We start from the raw sequence: 19,850 nt of genomic DNA, 5'->3' as shown, positions 1-19,850 counted from the left end.
GTCCATTTTAAAGGCTTGGATACCTGTGTAATAATGTGAAGTAACATTTACTAAATGTTTCTTGAGTGCTAAGTCATGTACTTCTAGGCACTCTTGTACTCCCCGCACAACCTGATGCAATGATGTCATCATTACTGTTCACAGATAAGGAACTTGTCCTCAGTCACACACTAGTCACAGGACCTGGGATTTGAACCTGCATCTGTTTGACTCTGGAGTCTACCCGGCACTGTGACCCCTGTACTCATCTCCAGAGCTGCTCAGATCCCAAGCCTGGGTGTCTGATGGTTTGGTGTAAGGATACTCGTTGATCCCCAAATCCTGATTTAAGTCAAGTTTCAGTTTGATTATCAGACTGTTGTAAGACAGATGCTTTGAATTCACCTATGTCATGGGTATGCACTGAATTCAGAACTATCGTAAAAAGCAAGGACATTTATATTTATAGATCATCTAAAAATTCCCTTAAGGCCTGGTTTCAGCCCCCTCCCCTCCCTAATTTCCTCCCAGCTCCTGGCTCCATTTCCCCTGTCCACCTGGTACTAACAAGCAGTGAATGGCCGCCAGTGGACAGAGGACCAGGGCCCTCCACCATCCTCCAAAGTGGATGTTGCCCCCGTAAACATCACTACACCACTGGTTCTGGCAGAGGTGGCCCTGAGGTTGGCATGGCCCCTGAGCCAAACGTGGCCCAGCCTGAGGAGGAAAGCTTTGGACCCTGCTTCCCAAGTGGACGTTCCAGGAAGGAGTCAGATGATCAGAGTTATGGAAACCAAATGGCCCTCCTTTGTTTAGAGAGAAAGAAAAAAAAAAGCACTCATTTTTGTGGTAAAGTGAAACCAGGCTCCAAACCAAACAATCTCTCTCCAAGCCGAAAATGCCAGCTCCCCAGAGCAGGCCCACAGCCTGGGACTCTGATGAACGGGTGGGAGGCGGTGCCACAGCCTGCAGCCACGTCTGCTCGGGCTTCTCAGTGGCGAGGGTCTCCTCTGCTCTGCTCCTGAAATAGCTGGTCTCCCAGGCAGGAAAAGAAAATGAAAGGAGGGGAAAAGTGAGAAACGAGTCCGCTGCTGCTCGACCAACCTCCAACTCTCCCGCCTTTCCTGTTGGGAGGGAGGAGAACAGCTGCTGGGAGAGTGCGGAGAAGGTAGCCGGGGCCCGGGCGTGTGGCTGTACTGCGCCCCCTTCCGCTCCCCCTGCAGAATGCAGCCGGGAGTCACAAGGCCTCCTGTGGCCGTGCTGCGGCGGGCTGGTGGCTCCATGGGCAGGAACCCACACTCCGAGTATTACTAGAGTGTGTGCAGCACCCAGAGCAAGTAAATATAGGTTGTCATTGGCCACGCCTATCCCGGGCTTTGTTTCTCCTCTAATACAGCTTTTCCTGGAACGGAGAGGCCCTTGGTGTGGACTCTGGGGAATCCAGTTCTGATTCTGGCTTTGCCTCTGACTTGCTGTGAGATCATGGTTTACTATAGCCTCTCTGAGCCTCCATTTTGCATCTGGAAAATGAACCCAGTGAGTCCTGCCTTGCCTTGGTTCCCAAGGTCATAGTGAGAGGAGATCAAGCCTGGCTTTTATCCAGAGATGGCGACCAGACTGCCCACGTGCTGATGCAAGCTCTCCTGTGTAACACTTGGCAAGTGTCTCCATCTTTGTCTGTTCCTCACCTTTACAGGAAAGGAATAGGGACTTCCTCGGTGGCCCAATGGTTAAGAATCCTCTTGGCGGTGCAGGGGACACAGGTTCAATCCTTGGTCCAGGAACTAAGATCCCACCTGGCATGGACAGCTAAGCCCATGGGCCAAAGCTAGTGAAGCCTGCAGGCTCTCGAGCCTGGGCTCTGCAACAAGAGACGCCGCCCTAAGAATCCAGAGCACTGCAACTAAGGAGTGGAATCCACTCGCGGCAAATAGAGAAAGCCTGTGCACAGCAACCAGAACCCCCTGCAGCCAAAAATAATTTAAAAAATAAAGTGAAGGGAATAATAGCCTTGCCTGACCGCACTACTGGAAGGTAAAACTGGGGTATGTGATGTGTGTGACGCACTTAGAGCACCCATCATGCCCCAAGTCTCACTGTCATCGTCACCATCATGGACAGAAAAGCATCTTGAAGATAATGCCCATGGACAGAAAAGCATCTTGAAGATAATGCCCAGGTCAAGCCCTGTGTGATCTGCCTCTGTCCTCATAAGCTTTTAATTGTTCTCAACACACTCACTATTCTGACAATATTCCATAATCTGCCAGTGCCTGCGGGCTGTGTGCTCAGTCCCGTCTGACTATTTGTTACCCCATGGACTATAGCCTGCCAGACTTCTCTGTCCATGGAATTTTCCAGGCAAGAATATTGGAGAATATTGGAAATCTTTTTCCTACTCCAGGGTATCTTCCCGACCCAGGGATTGAACTTGCATCTCCTGTGTCTCCTGCATTGGTAGGCGGATTCTTTACCACTGAGCCACCCGGGAAGCCCAATCTGCCAGCATTCATTCTAAATATGAGGGGAAACTCCAGTATCTTCCTATTACACTTAGGAAAAGTCCCCCAAACCCACCATGATCTACAAGGGCTTGATCATCTGGCCCTGCTGCCTTTTCTAGCCTCATATTTTATCCACTGTCTCACTGAAATCCAACAGCCTTGTCAGCTGTCTCCTAGCTCCTAAAGACCTGGGCTCCTTCTTGCCCCAGAATCTGTGCAGGTCCACCTCTTTCCCACCCCGTGTCCTCTCCACCTGGCCTCAGGTCTCAGCTCGCAGAGCTTTTCCTCAAGGAAATGTTTCCTGACCTTCCAGATGGAAATCTGCCCCCTGATTCTCCTTCTTTGTACTGAACACAATTTAATCAAATAGTAATATGTGTAATAACAGCATTTTTTGTGCTTTGTTGTACTTTCCTCATGATTTCTCCTCCTCCAGAACTCCTGTTCACTCAGCAAAACCCAATGTCCATTTTACTTCCTATGTGAAGCCCTCCCTCAAACAGGGTTACTCATTAGAACTCTAACTGAAGTTTTGATTTAGTAGGTGACCTCTGTCTGGAAGGCATAAGAGTGCCTGCATTTTGTTCTGCTAATTATCCCTTCTCCTTAGGCTACAGACCCAAGAAATAACAGGAAATAAATGCCACTTATTATTAGCAAGTTCAGTATCTGATATCCCCAGGGCATAAATCTTGCCCACATCCCTAATTCCAATACATAACTAAAACACTGGCCATTAAAAAAAAAAAAAAGTGAGAGGCTTTGTCTATTGTGTTCAGTTGCAGACCTAGCATAACGCTTGGCACATGGTAGACATTCAAGAGAATATATTTTTAATAAATAAATGTGTTTAAATAAGCAACAAGGATATGTTGTACAGCACAAGAAAATTTAGCCATTATTTTGTAATAACTTTAAATGGAGTATAATCTATAAAAATATTGAATCATCATGTTATACACTGGAAACTAATATAGTATTATAAATCCACTCTCCTTCATTTAAAAAATCTTGTACTGAAGACTAAGATTAAATAAATGTAATATTTTTACTGCTTCAAAAAACTAAATGTGTTTACTAACTATCTCCCCTGCAACTTCTATAAAATCCATGAAAGCAGAGACCATGTTTCTCTTCTAAAAGCCTGTGTTTCTAGTTCATAGTAGGTCTTGAATAAATATTTGTTGAATGAATGACTTGGAATAATCTTCCTACCTTTTCACCACTTGAAGGTCTCCCTAGACATCAGGGGAAATTGTAATTGGCCATCCCTTTTTCCTCCTTCCATGGAAACACAGTGCTTAGAACTCAGATGTGTCCTCCAGCTCCTATCTCATGTGGGTCTGGTCCTTAAATCCTATCATGGAAGGCATGAAGCTTCCTAATCTCCACTCAGGCAAGTGTTTAGTGTCAATTACATGTAAATGTCGTTAGAGACATCAATTTCCTATCAAATGCAACAGCAGGATAGCATCCTTCCATTATACATGGCTTCCTTTCTGTCTTCTAGGCATCTGTATTCACAACTTGATTAAAGGGGCATATTTATTCATCTTCATATCACCTACAGTTCCTACTACAATCTTTTGAACAAAGAATGCACCCAATAAATGTTGAGTCATGAAAGAATGACTACCATATGCTGGGTTTAGTAACTTCTCAGCCCTGCTTCTGGCCCCAGAATCTGAGATACGATGAAGTTTTTAAGGAGTTCCAGATTAAAGCTGCTTAAGTTTTTCCCTGGACATCCATTAGGATAAGAAAAAGAAATCCCCCAGCTCTAGATTCCCCCCGCTTGAATCCATCTTTCATAACTACATTTGCTAAAACTTCCAAAATCATCACTTCAAGTTTTTCTCCAAAAACCTCCAAAGTTCTTTTCATAGCCAAATAGGCTTAGGTCCAAATCCCTCAGTCTAACTCAAAGAACTTGGGCCAAACATTTTCCTATAGTGATCTTTTCAAATCCTCCTTATGTCCTACCCTGGAGCATCCCTTTTGTTTGCTCTGTCTTTGCTGTTTGCCATTTGTCCCACCAGGAAGGCATCTTCCCATCTCTCCCCTGAAGCTCAGCTGCTGTCATGTTCCCTGTGACCTCATCATGTCACCCACCTAGAGGGAGCTGCTCTCTGTCTTCTGAAGCCAAACGATATTTTGGCTTAGCTACTTCTTGTATCTGTCAGCAAATTTTTTTTAATTGAGATATAATTGATATTTATTAGTCTCAGGTGTACAACATAATGGTTCAATATTTTTATATATTGTGAAGTGATCACCACAATAAATCTAGTTAACATCCATCACCACACATAGTTATAATTTTTTCCTCAGGGTAAGAACTGTTAAGATTTACTCTTGTAAACTTTTGAATCATGCTGTACATTGCATCCTCATTACTTATTTATTTCATACCTGGAAATTTGTACCCTTTGACCACCGTACTCATTTCACCCACCCCACCTATCCCTGACCCTGGTAACAACCAATCTGTTCTCTGAATCTGTGAGTTGTGGGGTTTTTTTTTTTTTTACTTTTTATATTCCACATATGAGTGAGATTATACAGTATTTGTCTCTCATTGTCTGACATTTTACTTAGCGTAATGCCCTCAAAGTCTATCCATGTTGTCACAAATAGACAGGTTTCCACTTTTATGGCTGAATAACACTCCATTCTATACACATGTGCCCTAATTTCTTTATCCATTCATCTGTAGATAGGCACTTAGGTGGATTCGCTATCTTGGCTATTGTATCAATAAACAATGTTGAATCAATGAACTTTTCCCATGAATCTGACTCCTCTCTCAAACTAGACCTAGACTTGAAGCTCCCAAGGATCAGACTAATACCTTCTTGTTTCCCCTCAGTTATGCCTGGTCTGTGGTAAGAGCTCACTCTCTATGCTCACTGAGGCTCAACTGGATATACAGGTTAGAAAGTATTCAGGCAGATGAGCTTGCATTCACTCTAATGGATTTTACAACTCAAGACAAGTCTATATTTCAAAACATCACAGCTTTTCTAGTGTCTCCTAGGACTTGGTTGATGGTCCACAGGAGGCACCGAATATGAAATTATCAATTTGCCTCACTCCTCTTAATCCAGTGACTTCCTTTTTACAGACGAGAAGCCCTTCACTGTGGAAGATACCTATTTGCTGTGTCCAGCACCTATCTTGAAGGAAGTTGGCATGTAAGTTTCCACCAGCAACTAAACCCCACAGCCAGGGAGGTGAGAGGAGGTGGGGGGGAGGGCAAAAGGAGAAGAGTCTGTCTTCACTGTCATTATGGAACCTTTCTCTAGACTCCTCTAGATAATGATGATGGTGCTCTGAGTGCGGTGAGCCAGGCACTAGCATCAGTGTTTCACAGAGGGGATCTTTATTCTCCCAAGATCCACTATAAACTACCAGGCTCCTCTGTCCATGGGATTCTCCAGGCAAGAGTACTGGAGTGGGTTGCCATTCCCTTCTCCAGGGGATCTTCCCAAAACAGGAGTCAAACCCAGGTCTCCTGCATTGCAAGTAGATTCCTTACCCTCTGAGCCATCAGGGAAGCCCAATGAACCATCACAATTTTACAGATGTGCAGTCTGTAGCAGAGAGAATTTAAGTAGCTTGTCGAGGTCACATAGTGAGTGGAAGAGTATAAGTTCAAAACGAGGTCTGTCTGGCTTCATCACAACTACATTTCTAGAAAGCTCTCAGGCTGCCCAAAGTGCTATCATACTCATAACCTCATCCTGTCATCGTAATTGCCCTTCTAGATGATTATCTCCTTTCTTAGAGATAAGGAAACTGGGAAAAGAAGCTCAGCAAGTGATCCACAGTTGATTCAGGACCCCACAGTCAGACCCTCTGAGGCCACATTCAATGTTCCTCCGTGTCTCTCCAGAGTATCAAATATTCATTCACACTGCCCAAGCCTCTCTGAACTAATTTATGGAGAAAATCTTGCAGTGATGCAGTTGTGATAAGTGCTAGTGAGATGAGATCAAAATATTCAAGAGAAGGAAGAGAATTAGCATCCTGAGCAAGAAAAGAAATATGCAGGGAAACAGACAGGCAGTGTTGGTGAAAGAACACAAACTAACCTCTCTGTAAACACATCTCTAACAGACTGAAGACAGAATGGTGGCTTTAAGGAAAAATGCTAAACTTGTTCATCTGAATTCTGCTTTCAATCATTTGTTCAAATTACAAATCTAGTTGCCTGACATCAGCTTATGATGCCACTGATTTCACAAACTAGCCCTGTGTCCATGCTGCAGAAGACAAGCTTGTGTTTCAACGAGCATCTTCTAGATGGGAGGAAATAGAAAGCAGGTTAGCTCATGTACTGCTGTACCGTTCTGTGTTGGCTAGGTGGTAACAAAACCATCACCATCAAAATCTCATCACTGAGAGTCCAGATAACAACTGTAGAGTTTCTAGCTTAACCAGTTCATCCCCTGCTGATTTGGACCATTTGTTAAGACTACCTCTTCCTACCTACTACAATGTGGCAAGTAAATTAAACGGGAGCAGCCTCTGCCCATTCAATGCTATTTGCCATGATGTAAGAAAGGCTGAACACACTGCCTTGCTGCACCAGCCGGGTGTACCTGACATCTCTCTACAGTGTTAGAGATGGATGGGCCCCTGGAGAGCATCCTCCACGTTTTACAAAAGAGCCAGCTCAGAGGGTGGTTTAGAACGGAGCCCCCAGGGGCCCTTTGTGTCCGCACGCCTTGCTGACTATCCCTGGTCCCCATGTCGTTGCAGGAAAGCCGCACTTCAAGTCAGCATGAATGATGGCCTCTCCTTCATTTCCAGTTCTGTCATCATCACCACCACACACTGCGTAAGTCCCTTTCCCTTGACCGAGAACTTCATTGTCATCCTCATCTCCCTGGCGAGTTTTTTCCAGTTCTGTGTTCTGTTAACTGAGTTTTGACTCTGGCACTGTGAAGCCAGCCTTTGGCCACCTCAGGGGCTGCACACACGTCAAGAGTGTATCAGGAATGCCTGTGCCTCCTGGGTTCCCTGTTTCTGTTACTAAAAGTGAGACCTGTACACACTGGCATGACCAGACGGTACGATGGGGCCAGGGCCTCTGCAGTATGGAGCGGGGATGCCTGGATGGACTGGGTTTAGGAGAAAATGCACAGAAAGAAATGGCACAATATATACAGAAAACCCATCTTAGGGAGTTTTTCCTCTAAAAGGAAGCGAGAGGCAGGGGGTGGTGCAGTAGCTGAAGGAAGAGGTGGAGTAAAAAGAGAGGCTTTTATTTAGAATTGGAGAAGTTGCCACTTGTTAATATGATTGTGAAAATAATCCAGGAGAAAATAGAAAATTCATGAAGTGGGAGAGAAGGGGAAGGGACCTTGGCCCATAGGGGTAGTGAAGCAGAGGGCAGACTGTATCCTCTGCCAGCTCTTCCAATGCCCCATCTCTGGGTCCTCCATGGAAGATAGTATTCATCTCTGGCTGCGCATGAGGTCACCTGGAAAGCTTTTAAAAAATCCGGATGCCCTGACCAATTGGGACAAAGTCTGTGTAGCAGGCCCCAGCGTTGGTGGGTTCAGGGCCCCCTTGGGAGTTCTCTTGTGCAACTATGGCTGGGAACCCCTGGGTTTATGAGGTTGCTCCTACTGTCAGTGTCTTGGAGCTCAGCCCGTCAGAGGGCAGTCAGGGCTTTGTTAGCTCATATAAAGACCTCAGCACCTAATACGAACATTTCCAAAAGGATCTTTGTTGAATATTCAGTTTCTATTCTAGCAAATGCACTTTTCTCATGAGATTGCTCTGCATGCTAAGTCGCTTCAGTCGTGTCTGACTCTTTGCAACCCTATGGACTGTGGCCCACCAGGCTCCTCTATCCTTGGGGATTCTCCAGGAAAGAATACTGAAGTGGGTTGCCATGCCCTCCTCCAGGGGATCTTCCCAAGCCAGGGACTGAACCTGTGCCTCTTATGTCTCCTGCATTGGCAGGCACATTTGGAGAATTCTTTACCACTAGCGCCACCTGGGAAGATCCCTCTAGAGACTAGCATTTTTTGACCTGCTGGCCAGCTTAGACAGGTACCATAGTCACTTCCCAGCTGGCCTTTGGAGGGCATGTCGTTAGAACCCCTCAGTGATTGGAGTTTCTGTCCTTAACACTATCTAGGTGGATGAGGGAGAGCAGGCAGGCCTTGGAGCTGGACAAGATAAACATGAATTGTTTCCTGGAGGAGCAGGAGGCCAGGCCTCACAAGGGACAATGCACTCAGCTTCCCCAGTTGTCCTTCCTCCTCCTTTCCCCCCCGACACATACATTCCATCATATGTTAGGAGCCAGTCAGCTTTCTTGAAAGCTGGGTAAACCAATGCAGTGGGTACAGACAACAGAAAAGTTTCACTTGACCAGTGTAAGAGCCTAACGTCATCACAGAGACGTGTCACCCCTGAGCAATGTCTGTGTCTCAGGCACGCCTCAGCGGAACCTCAAATCTGGAGACCAAATCTGAAAGCTGGATGCGGGAGCAGTGACATGTCTCCAAGCACGCCCTGCCCGATTCTTTCAGAAACTGACCCCGTTGGAAACTGCCAACCTGCAGGAGATGATTAAAATATCCCAAATCTAACAACGCCATTCCAGATTCCTCCCTCCTTTGGAATGACCCAACAGTTTGGGCCTGTATTTCTCATTATGTCTGACCGGACCGGAGAAACAGCCGTGTCCTGAGTCCGCGAGGGCAGGGAGGTGGGAAAGGGAAATATCTCGGGACCAAGCCTGTGGGATGACAGGGGCAGGACGACAAACTCAAGTCCTGGGCCTCTAAGCCAAGAAGAGAGGGTGTCCTCACTGACATAACCCAAAAGGAAAAGAACTCCCAGTCAAGTCACTCTAATATCGTCCCAACTCATTCCTGCCTACGTTACAGTCCCATCTCCTTCATCTGAGTGCAAGTCACTAAGTTTTCTGTTCGACTGACCCTTGGTCAGCATCACCTCATAACATCTGCATTATTTGCCTTTCACTTGAGAAGGCTGCATGTCTATGACAAAGTTATAAGGACCCTAAGATTTTAGATCCAGGTCCATTCACTCATTTATTCAACAAATATTCGCTGATCATGCACAATGTGCCAGGTAGGCACTGCCCTGGGTGCTCAAGATACATCAGAGGACACAAAGGACAAAAATCTCTTATCTCATGGGGATGCAGGGAGGGAAAGCAGACAGTGAACAATAGACATAACAGATGAATCACACACTATGTTAAGAAGTGATATAAGCTGTAGAAAAAAAAACAAAAAGCCAAGGGAATTCCATGATGATCCAGAGATTAGGACTCCATGCTTTCACTGCTATGGACCTGGGTTCAATCCCTGGGGGAGGAACTAAGATCACACAACCCATACCACCAAAAATAAAATAAAGAAAAAAATAGAACCAAGTAAGGGAATTTGGTACTGCTTGAGTGAGTGAGTGAGCACAAATTTTAAGTAGAGATACGTTGAGAAATGGCATTTGAATAGAGACTTTGAAGTTAACTGTGAGGAAGAACTTGCCAAACGGTGAGCCCCGCTGCTCAGAGCCCACCACCAGGGCCAGCTGGTATGTTCGAGGAAGAAAGAGGGCTGGTGATCAGTCACAAGAAGTGAGTGAGGCAAGCAGTAGGCAGTGAGATTATGGGATGGAGAGTGGAGGGTCTTGTGAGAACTTTGGCTTTTGCAGAGGTGCAACACAACCTGGCTTGCATTTGAAAGTTCACTCTGGCTGCTGGAATGGCCGATAGGAAGACAAGGATAGAAGGACCTTGACTGGTTAGGAGGGTTATGGCAATATTTCAGGCACAAGCAATGATGGTAGCTTGACTCAGGTGGGAACAATGGTGATGAGAGAGGAGATCATAGTCAGATATGTTCTGAAGGCAAAGCTAGCATATTTCCCAAATCATTAGACATAGGGCTTGAGAGGAAAGGAATCAAGAATGGCCCCAAGGTGCAGCTACTATGGAGAAGAGTATGGAGGTTTGATAAAAAAACTAAAAATAGAGATGCCATAGGATCCATCAATCCCACTCCTGGGCATATACCTAATTCAAAAGAAATATGCATCACAATGTTAATAGCAATACTGTTTTGCAATAGCCAGGACATGAAAGCAACCTAAATGCCCATTGACAGATGAATAAATAAATAAGAGGCAATACATATATACAATGGAATATTAATCAGCCATGAAAAAGAATGAAATAATGCTATTAGCAGCAACAAGGATGGACCTATTGTTGTACTAGGTGAAGATTGTCATACTAAGTGAAGTAAGTAAAGAAAAACAAAATACCATATGCTATCACTTATATGTGGAATCTAAAATATGATACAAATAAACTTCACACAGAAAAACAAATTTATGGTTCCCAAAGGGGAAAAGGGGTGGACAAGAGATAAATTAGGAGTTTGGGATTAGCAGATACAAAATACCATACATCTAATAAATACTATATATTTAATAGATACATAACAAGGTCCTACTGTATAGCACACGGAACTAAATTCCATATCTTGTAATAAACCATAACGGAAAGAATATGAAGAAGAGTCTATATACTCATATATAAATATAACTGAATCATTGTGCTATACACCAGAAACTAACACAACTTTGTAAATTAGCTATACTTAAGTAACTAATTAAAAAAAAAGAATGGTCCAGAGGGCTTTGGCCAAGGAGTAGCCCTCAGTTGACAGGAAGACGTCTAAAGCCAGAGAGGATCTGAGGCAGAGGAGGTATCATATCAGTTTTTTGTCCACTAGTCCTGTGGCCTGGGCTGAGTTATCTAGCCCCGAGGTACCTCAACTTCCTAATCTGTAAAATTAGAATAATAATAATTTACATCCCTTAGCAGTATTGTGAGTATTAAATGAAATGGTTATGTAAAGTGCTTGGCAGAAGGCCTGGCCTGTAGTAGGTGCTCAGTAAATGTTAGTTGTTATTATAGTGGAAGCTTAGTCAAAATGATGGACCTAATTGGAGTTTCTTCCTAAGGAATTGCTCCTCACTTCAGAGTCCCAATGTAACAAAATAACTCTTTCAACACAACATGTAGCCCTTTGAGAACATGTTTGTCACTTGATCAAACCCAAGTGATTGCAAGGGGGCAGACAAATTGGCCAAAATCATCCAGAGAAGAAGACCTATAGTGAAATATTCAACCCCAGTCCCCAATAGGTCCTGTAGAAGCTCAAATTAAAAAGACTGACGCCACCACTGGACAAATAGAGATGCAAGTGGAGTGGGTGGTCCTCCAGAATATGAAGTAAAGTCTTGGACTTGCCTTTGTTTCTTGGGCAGCTGGTTTGGAGGACAAGGTTTTTAGATCAAAAATGATCTCCTGGGTCTGAGTAAAGGGTTAGTCTTGTCAGTGCCAGTTGCAGCCTGCCCAGTCCATCCCCTGGAACCAAAAATAATTTTAAAATATGTGGTTGAACCTGTTCTTTTCTCGCTTTATTTGGTGCCCATTTGGACAACCATGTCACAAGTTTTCAAGATCTGCAATGAATAACTGTTGCCTCTGCCAGGAGCAGAAATTCCATGAAGTTTTACAGGAAAGACATTTTTCCATCCAAGAACTAAAAGATTCCTATACACATGGTAAACTTTGTTGAGCTCCATGACTATAGAAAATGGTCAAAGATCCAAAGCTCTCTCTTCCCAGCATATTTGAATACATCCCATCTCTAAGAGTGTTCACCAGCCTCCTTTTTTTTCTCCAACTCTAGAAATAGGTTGAGAAAAATCACCTAAATGTACTGCTGTAAGGGAAATAGCAAAAAGCAGTTTGTCATTTTGATAATAACACAAGCAAATTTAGGACCTTACCAGAACTTTTTATGAAAGAGTGTCTTCTTTTATGTAAATAACCCTAAAATTGTATAATTTTCCACCTGAAGTGTACAAAAATCAGAGAATCATCCAACAAGTATTTCTCAAATTCTTCCTGTGTCTCTGGTGCTCCATTTACATTTTACAAGTCGCTGTCCTTAAGGAACTTAAAATCCATTTTGAGACGTGAGTCCAAAAACTCATGAAAGAGTATATAATAAAGAACAAGGTTGTGGGAGCCAGGTGTATAACTGCTGTAGGATTTCAGAGTAGAGAAGAAGGGGTGAATCCATGAAGAGTCATGAGGGCTTCATGAAGGAGACAAAACCCAAGTGGTGGTTTGAAAAATGATAATAACAGGTGAGAAGTGGGAAGTGGCCTTCCACTAAAGTGAAACCAACCTGAGCAGGACTAGATACAGCCATGAGCATAGTTTGTTCATGGTCCCTCCTGGGAAACATGACTTCTTTTTCTCTTTTGCTCTTATTTTGTATCAATATCTGTTCCTTCTAATTGAGGTCTGTCTCTCAGGTTGTCAACTACTTTCCTAGGATGGGCACTCCACACCCCTGATCACCTGGTGATCAACAGTGAGGCCCAGCTGATGCTCTTCCCTATTAACTATTAGGATTTGATTAGTGTTGGTTTCCAGGTTGGAGAATCACAGTCTTTGAAGAGGAGACCTAAAGTTAGACATAAAAGTCTAAAATCAACACTAACTCAGTGGACAGCTTCTCTTTCCTCCTAATTTATACGAACAATAGCCTGGCTACAGTGATGTGCTTGTGAGCATGCTCAGTCACTCAGTCGTGTCTGACTCTTTGCAAGTCCATGGACATGGACTCACCAGGCTCCTCTCTCCATGGAATTTTCTAGGCAAGAATACTGGAATAGGTTGCCATGCCCTCCTCCTCCAGGGGATCTTCCTGATCCAGGGATCAAACCCACGTCTCCTGTGTCTCCTGCAATGCAGGCTGACCCACTGAGCCACCATGGAAGCCCCACAGTGACAAGGCTGAGTAAATCTGAGAGGACCCATGTCAAGTCCCTATTCAGAGAAAATTTTTGAATTAAAATAAAAATGCAACAGACTTAACCCTAAGGCATCAAAACCAGAACAAATGCTCTATGATTATGGCATAATGGAAGAATTAAGAATAATATTGAGTCAAAAATCCTAATTTCAGGTTCTAGCCCTTCCATTTCCTACGATGATCTTGGGCAAGTTAATTTGAGCCTGTCTCAGTGTCTGTCTTGTTGTCAAGTTTAAAAAGTGACAGCTGTGTGTTAGTTCATTGACATTCTCTTTCCTTGCCGAGTAAAATTCTAATGGACTCTCTCATTAAAAGATTTGCTGTTCATTATTTATAAACAGGCTATTTTCCCCTGATTAAGAAGTATGCTTCCTTCTGAGTCCGTGATAAGCCTGTTCCTTTAGGAACAGGCTGGGAAAGACTGAGGATATTGCCTGCATAACAAGGGAAAGCAGCACCAGTAAATTAGATCTGGTGATAAGTCCAACTGGGTTAAGCTGCAGTTTCTTCAATATTTTTTGTATAGTTGATTTATAATATTGTGCAAATGTCAAGTGTACAGCAAAGTGATTCAGTTTTACATATATATATATTATTTTTCAAATTCTTTTCCATCATAGGTTGCTGCAAGATATGGGATATAGTACCCTGTGCTCTACAGTAAATCTTGTTTATCTGTTTTATACATAGTGGTGTGTATCTGTTAATGTTCACTATTTTTGAAAAAAAAAGTTTTCTCAGTAAATGGATCATGGAGTAACATAAGGGGACTATTTAGACTATTTAGAAGAATGAGTCAAAACAAATATTAACTAAATTTGATGTGTCATTACCACATAGAAAATTTCTAGTATTATAATTTAAAATATGCTATCATACCCAGCATGTCTGGAAGCGTCTTATCAGAGGAGGTGCCATCTCATACAGATGAGAGCTGCAAGCTCAGAATTTTCTGACAGCCTGGATCCTCCAGCGTGCCCTGAGATAGCCACAGCTCACTGGGGTTTGGAGTACATTTGACTTCTATATGGGTGAACATAGTACCAATTTGTTTCACAAGGGTTTTTAAATGATTTTATTCTTCATATTTTCATGAATTGAGACTGTTCTTTTCCCAAACTAATGGCATTTTCCCCAGAAAAAGAGTGAGAAAAAATGTGTGTGTGTGTGCGCTATCAAGATCAAGATTCAGGGCAGGCTCTGGCACATGAGGATCTACAGCACAAAGCAGACAAAACTGTCGCGACTGATACACAATCTAAGTAACTACATTTGCTAAGTCCAAGGAACACAAAGATAATGCATGGGAAACAGACAAGTACTGCAAAGATTTGCAACTTGACAAAAGTGCTTCAACTGAGAAATGAACAATGCCCAGTGAGTGATACCATGAAGTGGAGTGTCTGGGGAGTCAAAGAAGGATTGATTCACAAGAAAGATGATAAATTTGCTCAGGGTATGGCCTGGGTGAAGGTGTGTTCGAGGCCCATGTGGCTGTGGTTAGTCGGGATGGGATGTTGGAGAGAAGATAGAGATAAAACAACTGAGACCAGTTTGAGAAGCCTTCCTTAATTGGAGTTTTTCTCTAGTGTTTACTTTAAGTATAATACAGAATGCTGTTTTGATGTTGAATTCCAGTATCTCCTCATTTAGGAAATAAACATTTTCCATCTTCAAAAAAAGAATCTAAAGGAAAGCAGTATCATAGGAAAACTGGCATGGCCTGAGTTTGCCTTGGAATACCAGAAACCAAGAGCCCTTGTGGCTCTGCTGGTAAAGAATCTGACTCCTATGTGGGAGACCTGGGTTTGATCCCTGGGTTGAGAGGATCCCCTGGAGAAAGGAAAGGCTACCCACTCCAGTATTCTGGCCTGGGGAATTCCATGGACTGTATAGTCCATGGGGTCACAAAGGGTCAGACACAACTGAGCGACTTTCACTTTCACGAGAAACCAAGGTGATGGCAACTTAAATAACCTGGATGCTGCCAGTGAAGGCTGAGGTTGCACAGGCAGCCTTGGGTAGGGCTAGCTCAGAAGACAGTGTGCTGGAGCCCATAGAAGAATGCTCCAGTGGCTGCAGCAAAGAGAGGCTTCAGATGGAGGTCAGGGGCCATCTTCCAACCTTGTCTGCAGAGTTCTATTCAAAGCAACTTCCTGGGTTCATTTTGTAAGTCAGTTCAATTCTGTTACTAATTGCTTTGAAATAACTTAGGAAAATAAAAATCCAGCCCAGCTTTGTAGTTGTATAACTATCTAGGTAAACAGACAGTTGGCATGACTGCCCTTGCCAAAATTTCTTGAATTTCACCAGCCTGGTGGGGAATGAATCCAGAACCTTGTGCTGAGTGGCAATCTCGCCTTCCAACATAATAAAAAAACTAATGCTCACTCTTCAGAAAAAGTAGAAATCAGAGAAGTCTTTTTTCTTCTATTTCTTTTCCAAGGTAAACAAAACAGTCCGTTAATCAAAATAGGTAGCTATCTTTGAAGTAGCTAATTCATACCAGCAGCTATAAGTGTGTGGGCCTCTTCATTAAGGAAAGTAGTTTAGAGAAGCAGTTGCTGATGGTGAACAGAGCCAAAGACTGGGACTGGCATGTATGAAATAATACTGTGGTCCAAGTGTTAGGGTCTCAGAGAAGCGAGTAGCCTGTCTTTGCCCTCCAGAAGCATACAAACTAGTTACCAAGGCAGAATACATACTCCAAGAGGTAAATAAGATATTTGGTGGTGTAAAAGGTAAATATTATATTTGGGGGTGCAAAAGACAGATACCACAGGGTATCCAGAAATTCTTTGTCTATTCTAAAGACTCGTGAGCCTCCACCCAGGCCTATGGATAAGTAAATTGACAAAAGCACTGCACACTTTGGGGAGAGTCCACTTAATGGTCCTAGTGGGTTACCAGGTTCTAACCCTAACCCTAACTTCTCAATTACTTAAGAAAGCATTCATGTCTTCTGCAAAAGCTGCTAAGTCGCTTCAGTCGTGTCCGACTCTGTGCGACCCCATAGACGGCAGCCCACCAGGCTCCCTGTCCCTGGGATTCTCCAGGCAAGAACACTGGAGTGGGTTGCCATTTTCTTCTCCAATGCATGAAAGTGAAAAGTGAAAATGAAGTCGCTCAGTTGTGTCCGACTCTTCGCGACCCCATGGACTGAAGCCTACCAGGCTCCTCCGTCCATGGGAGTTTCCAGGCAAGAGTACTGGAGTGGGGTGCCATTGCCTTCTCCTGCAAAAGGGAGCTGGACAAATTCTAGAAATTCAAGAATAACATGTAGACAGCTCATGATGTACTCAGCTCAGAGTGTCTTTTTCCCAAAAAGACCCTCCCCAGTTTGTATTTCTCAGTTACAGGAAAAGACTCATGGAGAAGACAAGTCCCTTCCAAACAACCAAGCCCCACACCCCAATTTTTCTTATAGATTCTTCACCCTGACATCATTCCACTGCCTGTACAGCTCACTCCTGTGTCCACCTTTCTCCTTATCCATTTAGCCCCCACGTCTTCACAGAAGATGAAGAATTCCTATCCTGGAAGAATAAGGGGTGTCAGGGTTGGAGGGGAAATAGGAGACTGACTTTGAAGAGGGTTTAAATGACAGAAGATGGAGTCTGGGTGATGGGAAGCCATTCAAAGGAAGAACAAGACAATATTTTTGGAAGATTGATTCAGCATTTGTTTATTCCAAGTCTATTAGCAAAATATTATTTATCTAGATGTCCCTGATTTATAATTTGGTCATTTGGAAAGGAACAGGCTACAGTTTACTGTTCCATTATTTGAAGTGAAAGAAACTTTGTTCCAAGAATGACCAATTCACAGCCCTAGGGCTACAAGTGATTCATTAGCGTCTCATAATCAACCCCTGAAAAGGGATGGCTTTTACTATCTTATTGCTGTAATTATAGGTGATATGTCCTATGAAAGATGTGGCTTAGCAAAGTACAAAGGAAAGACTTAGTTGGGGAGGAAAAGTGGGAACCATCATGGACTTTGGGATCAGATCAGTGTGGCTAAATCCCAGTCCTTAAACAGCTGACAGTGGTCCTAGTACACAATAGATACCCAATGTTAGCTTCCTTAGGCTGATGTTATAGGTTCTCTAAGAATCGGTGTGGTGACAGAGTCTCTGACTTCTGGTTGAATTAACAGGAGAATGGTATCTGAGCCTAAGGAAGTGATAGAACCTTTCAACTTGCTGAAGGAACATCTTTCAAGTATCACATTAAATAGTAAGGACACTGCAAAGGAGAACCTCAAAAAACTGAATATGTGGAAAAAGATGACCAAGTATGATAAATCATATAGAATAATCTATAGAACTGAGACCAAAGATATGAAGAAAGTCTTGATAGACATTTTCAATATTCCAAGGGCTGGGGTCTCCTGAGGTACATCTGCTTTTATTGTGTATATCTAAGGAGTAGAATGGGGCTTCCCTGGTGGTTCAGATGATAAAGAATCTGCCTACATTGCGGGAGACCCGGGTTCAGTTCTTGAGTCAAGAGGATCCCCTGGAGAAGGGAATGGTAACCCACTCCAGTGTTCTTGCCTGGAGAATCCCATGGACAGAGGAGCCTGGCAGGCTAGGGTCCCTGAGGTTACAAAGAGTGGAGTAGAATAGGCTGATGGATACTTTGTGGCTCAGTTTTGTAAAAGGTCTTTCTGATTGGGTGCTCCGTACAGGTGGGAGTCAACTCCCTATTGTGGTTATATTCAAGTCCAGGCAACCTGATAAACTGGCAAAATTATGTAAAGGCCATTCATGCATCAGATAGGCAATTGGACTAGAAAAACTTTCAGACTTCTTCCAGTGCTAAAAGTCTGAAATTCTAGAACTAAAAGTGATCTAGTGAAAGAGTAAGGCAAATATTATCAGTCCTATATGGTGTAACAAATGAGTTTGGCTTTTATATTTTGAAAATAAATGAGAGCCTTTTGTTGGTGACACTGGAGATAGTTTCTCTTAGTGTGGTTCAAACTAGCCAACCTCCGCCTGATACAAGTGAGATTATATTTCAGACCAAAGTGAGCTTAAAGCTCCTCCCAAGAAAAATTTGTTTTCAGATAACTTCAAACACACCATCTCATTTACAAACAATTAATACACTAGTCACAAATCAGTCTCATCTATTTATTAGCCAGCCTTAGTAGAGACATATATAATTCAAGGTCTTTTTTTTTACAATATCCTAATATTTATTATTATTATTATTTTAACAAGATGAGCTATGGTTTCTTGTACTGTCATTAGAAAGGCTGAAAGACCACAGGAATATCAGAATGCCAAACTCAGATGTCAGATGTTGTTTATGAACTGAAATAAAAATAGTTTGGCGGCATCTCTATTTTGATAACCCTTGTATACATAAGAATCTTTTCAAATATGTTTTGGAGGATTGTGCTGATTTGTTTTTCTTGGATGTTTGAGGAATTGACTTTCAGTATTTTTATCTCAAGGCATTTTAAAGAATGTTTGCCCTAAGTTTGAAATTCCCTTGTTTTGAGAGTAAATGAGGGGAAAAAAGGATTTTTCTGAATCTATATTTGAGGAAATTCAGATAAGCACATAGCAAGATGGTAATATTTATTTTTAGAAACAAAAAGTCCAAATACTAATCCATAACCAAGATAAATATGTAAAGGACCAAACCCAGCAGTTAAAAAACACAGACTGATATATTGCGTTTAAAATATATTCTGCTATATCTTATTTATAATAAAGAATGCATTCAACAAAATAAAAGGGCACGAAGGTTAAATATAAAAGTATGAGAAAAACTATGTCAAAGGAATACCAAAATAAAGTTAATATAGCTATGTTAAAGTTAAAAGTTTTAGCTAAAAATCTTTATTCATAAAAAGAGGACCATTACATAATGTTAAAAGGAACTGTTAACCTAGGAAGTATAATTTTACCCTGTACTTCATGACAGATCCTCAACATATATGAGGCAAAAACTGACAAGATTACAAAGAGAAATTGATAAATCCGCCATCACAATAGGACATTTTAAAACAATTCTCTCAGTAATTAATAGATCAAGCAGCCAAAGAAATCAGCTCAGTTCAGTTCAGTCGCTCAGTCATATCCGACTCTTTGTGACTCCATGGACTGCAGCATACCAGGCCTCCCTGTCCATCACCAACTCCCGGAGCTTGCTCGAACTCATGTCCATCAAGTTGATGATCCCATCCAACCATCTCATTCTCTGTCGTCCCCTTCTCCTCTTGCCTTCGATCTTTCCCAGTATCAGGGTCTTTTCCAATGAGTCAGTTCTTCACATCAGGTGACCATAGTATTGGAGTTTCAGCATCAGTCCTTCCAGTGAATATTCTGGACTGATTTCCTTTAGGATTGACTGGTTTGATCTCCTTGCAGTCGTCTTCTCTAACACCACAGTTCAGAAGCATCAATTCTTGGGTGCTCAGCTTTCTCTATGGTCCAGCTCTCACATCCATACGT

The 19,850-nt window shown here is 42.8% G+C and overlaps 1 protein-coding gene across 1 annotated transcript in view; it reads left to right on the top strand.

Moving 5' to 3' along the window:
* Positions 1-19,850, top strand: part of ANTXR1 (ANTXR cell adhesion molecule 1) — a 250,291-nt gene that overhangs the window by 109,401 nt on the left and 121,040 nt on the right. The window contains exons 11-12 of the mRNA XM_081594569.1: positions 5,608-5,677; positions 7,248-7,326. Coding sequence (XP_081450695.1) covers positions 5,608-5,677; positions 7,248-7,326 — 149 coding nt within the window. The remainder of the gene's footprint in view (positions 1-5,607; positions 5,678-7,247; positions 7,327-19,850) is intronic.

This window comes from Giraffa tippelskirchi, chromosome 4 (genome assembly GCF_054371585.1).
Source record: "Giraffa tippelskirchi isolate mGirTip1 chromosome 4, T2T-mGirTip1v1.2.pri, whole genome shotgun sequence".
NCBI lineage: Eukaryota > Metazoa > Chordata > Mammalia > Artiodactyla > Giraffidae > Giraffa > Giraffa tippelskirchi.
Note: the sequence above shows the minus strand (reverse complement) of the source record. Positions and strands in the feature narration are given on the sequence as shown.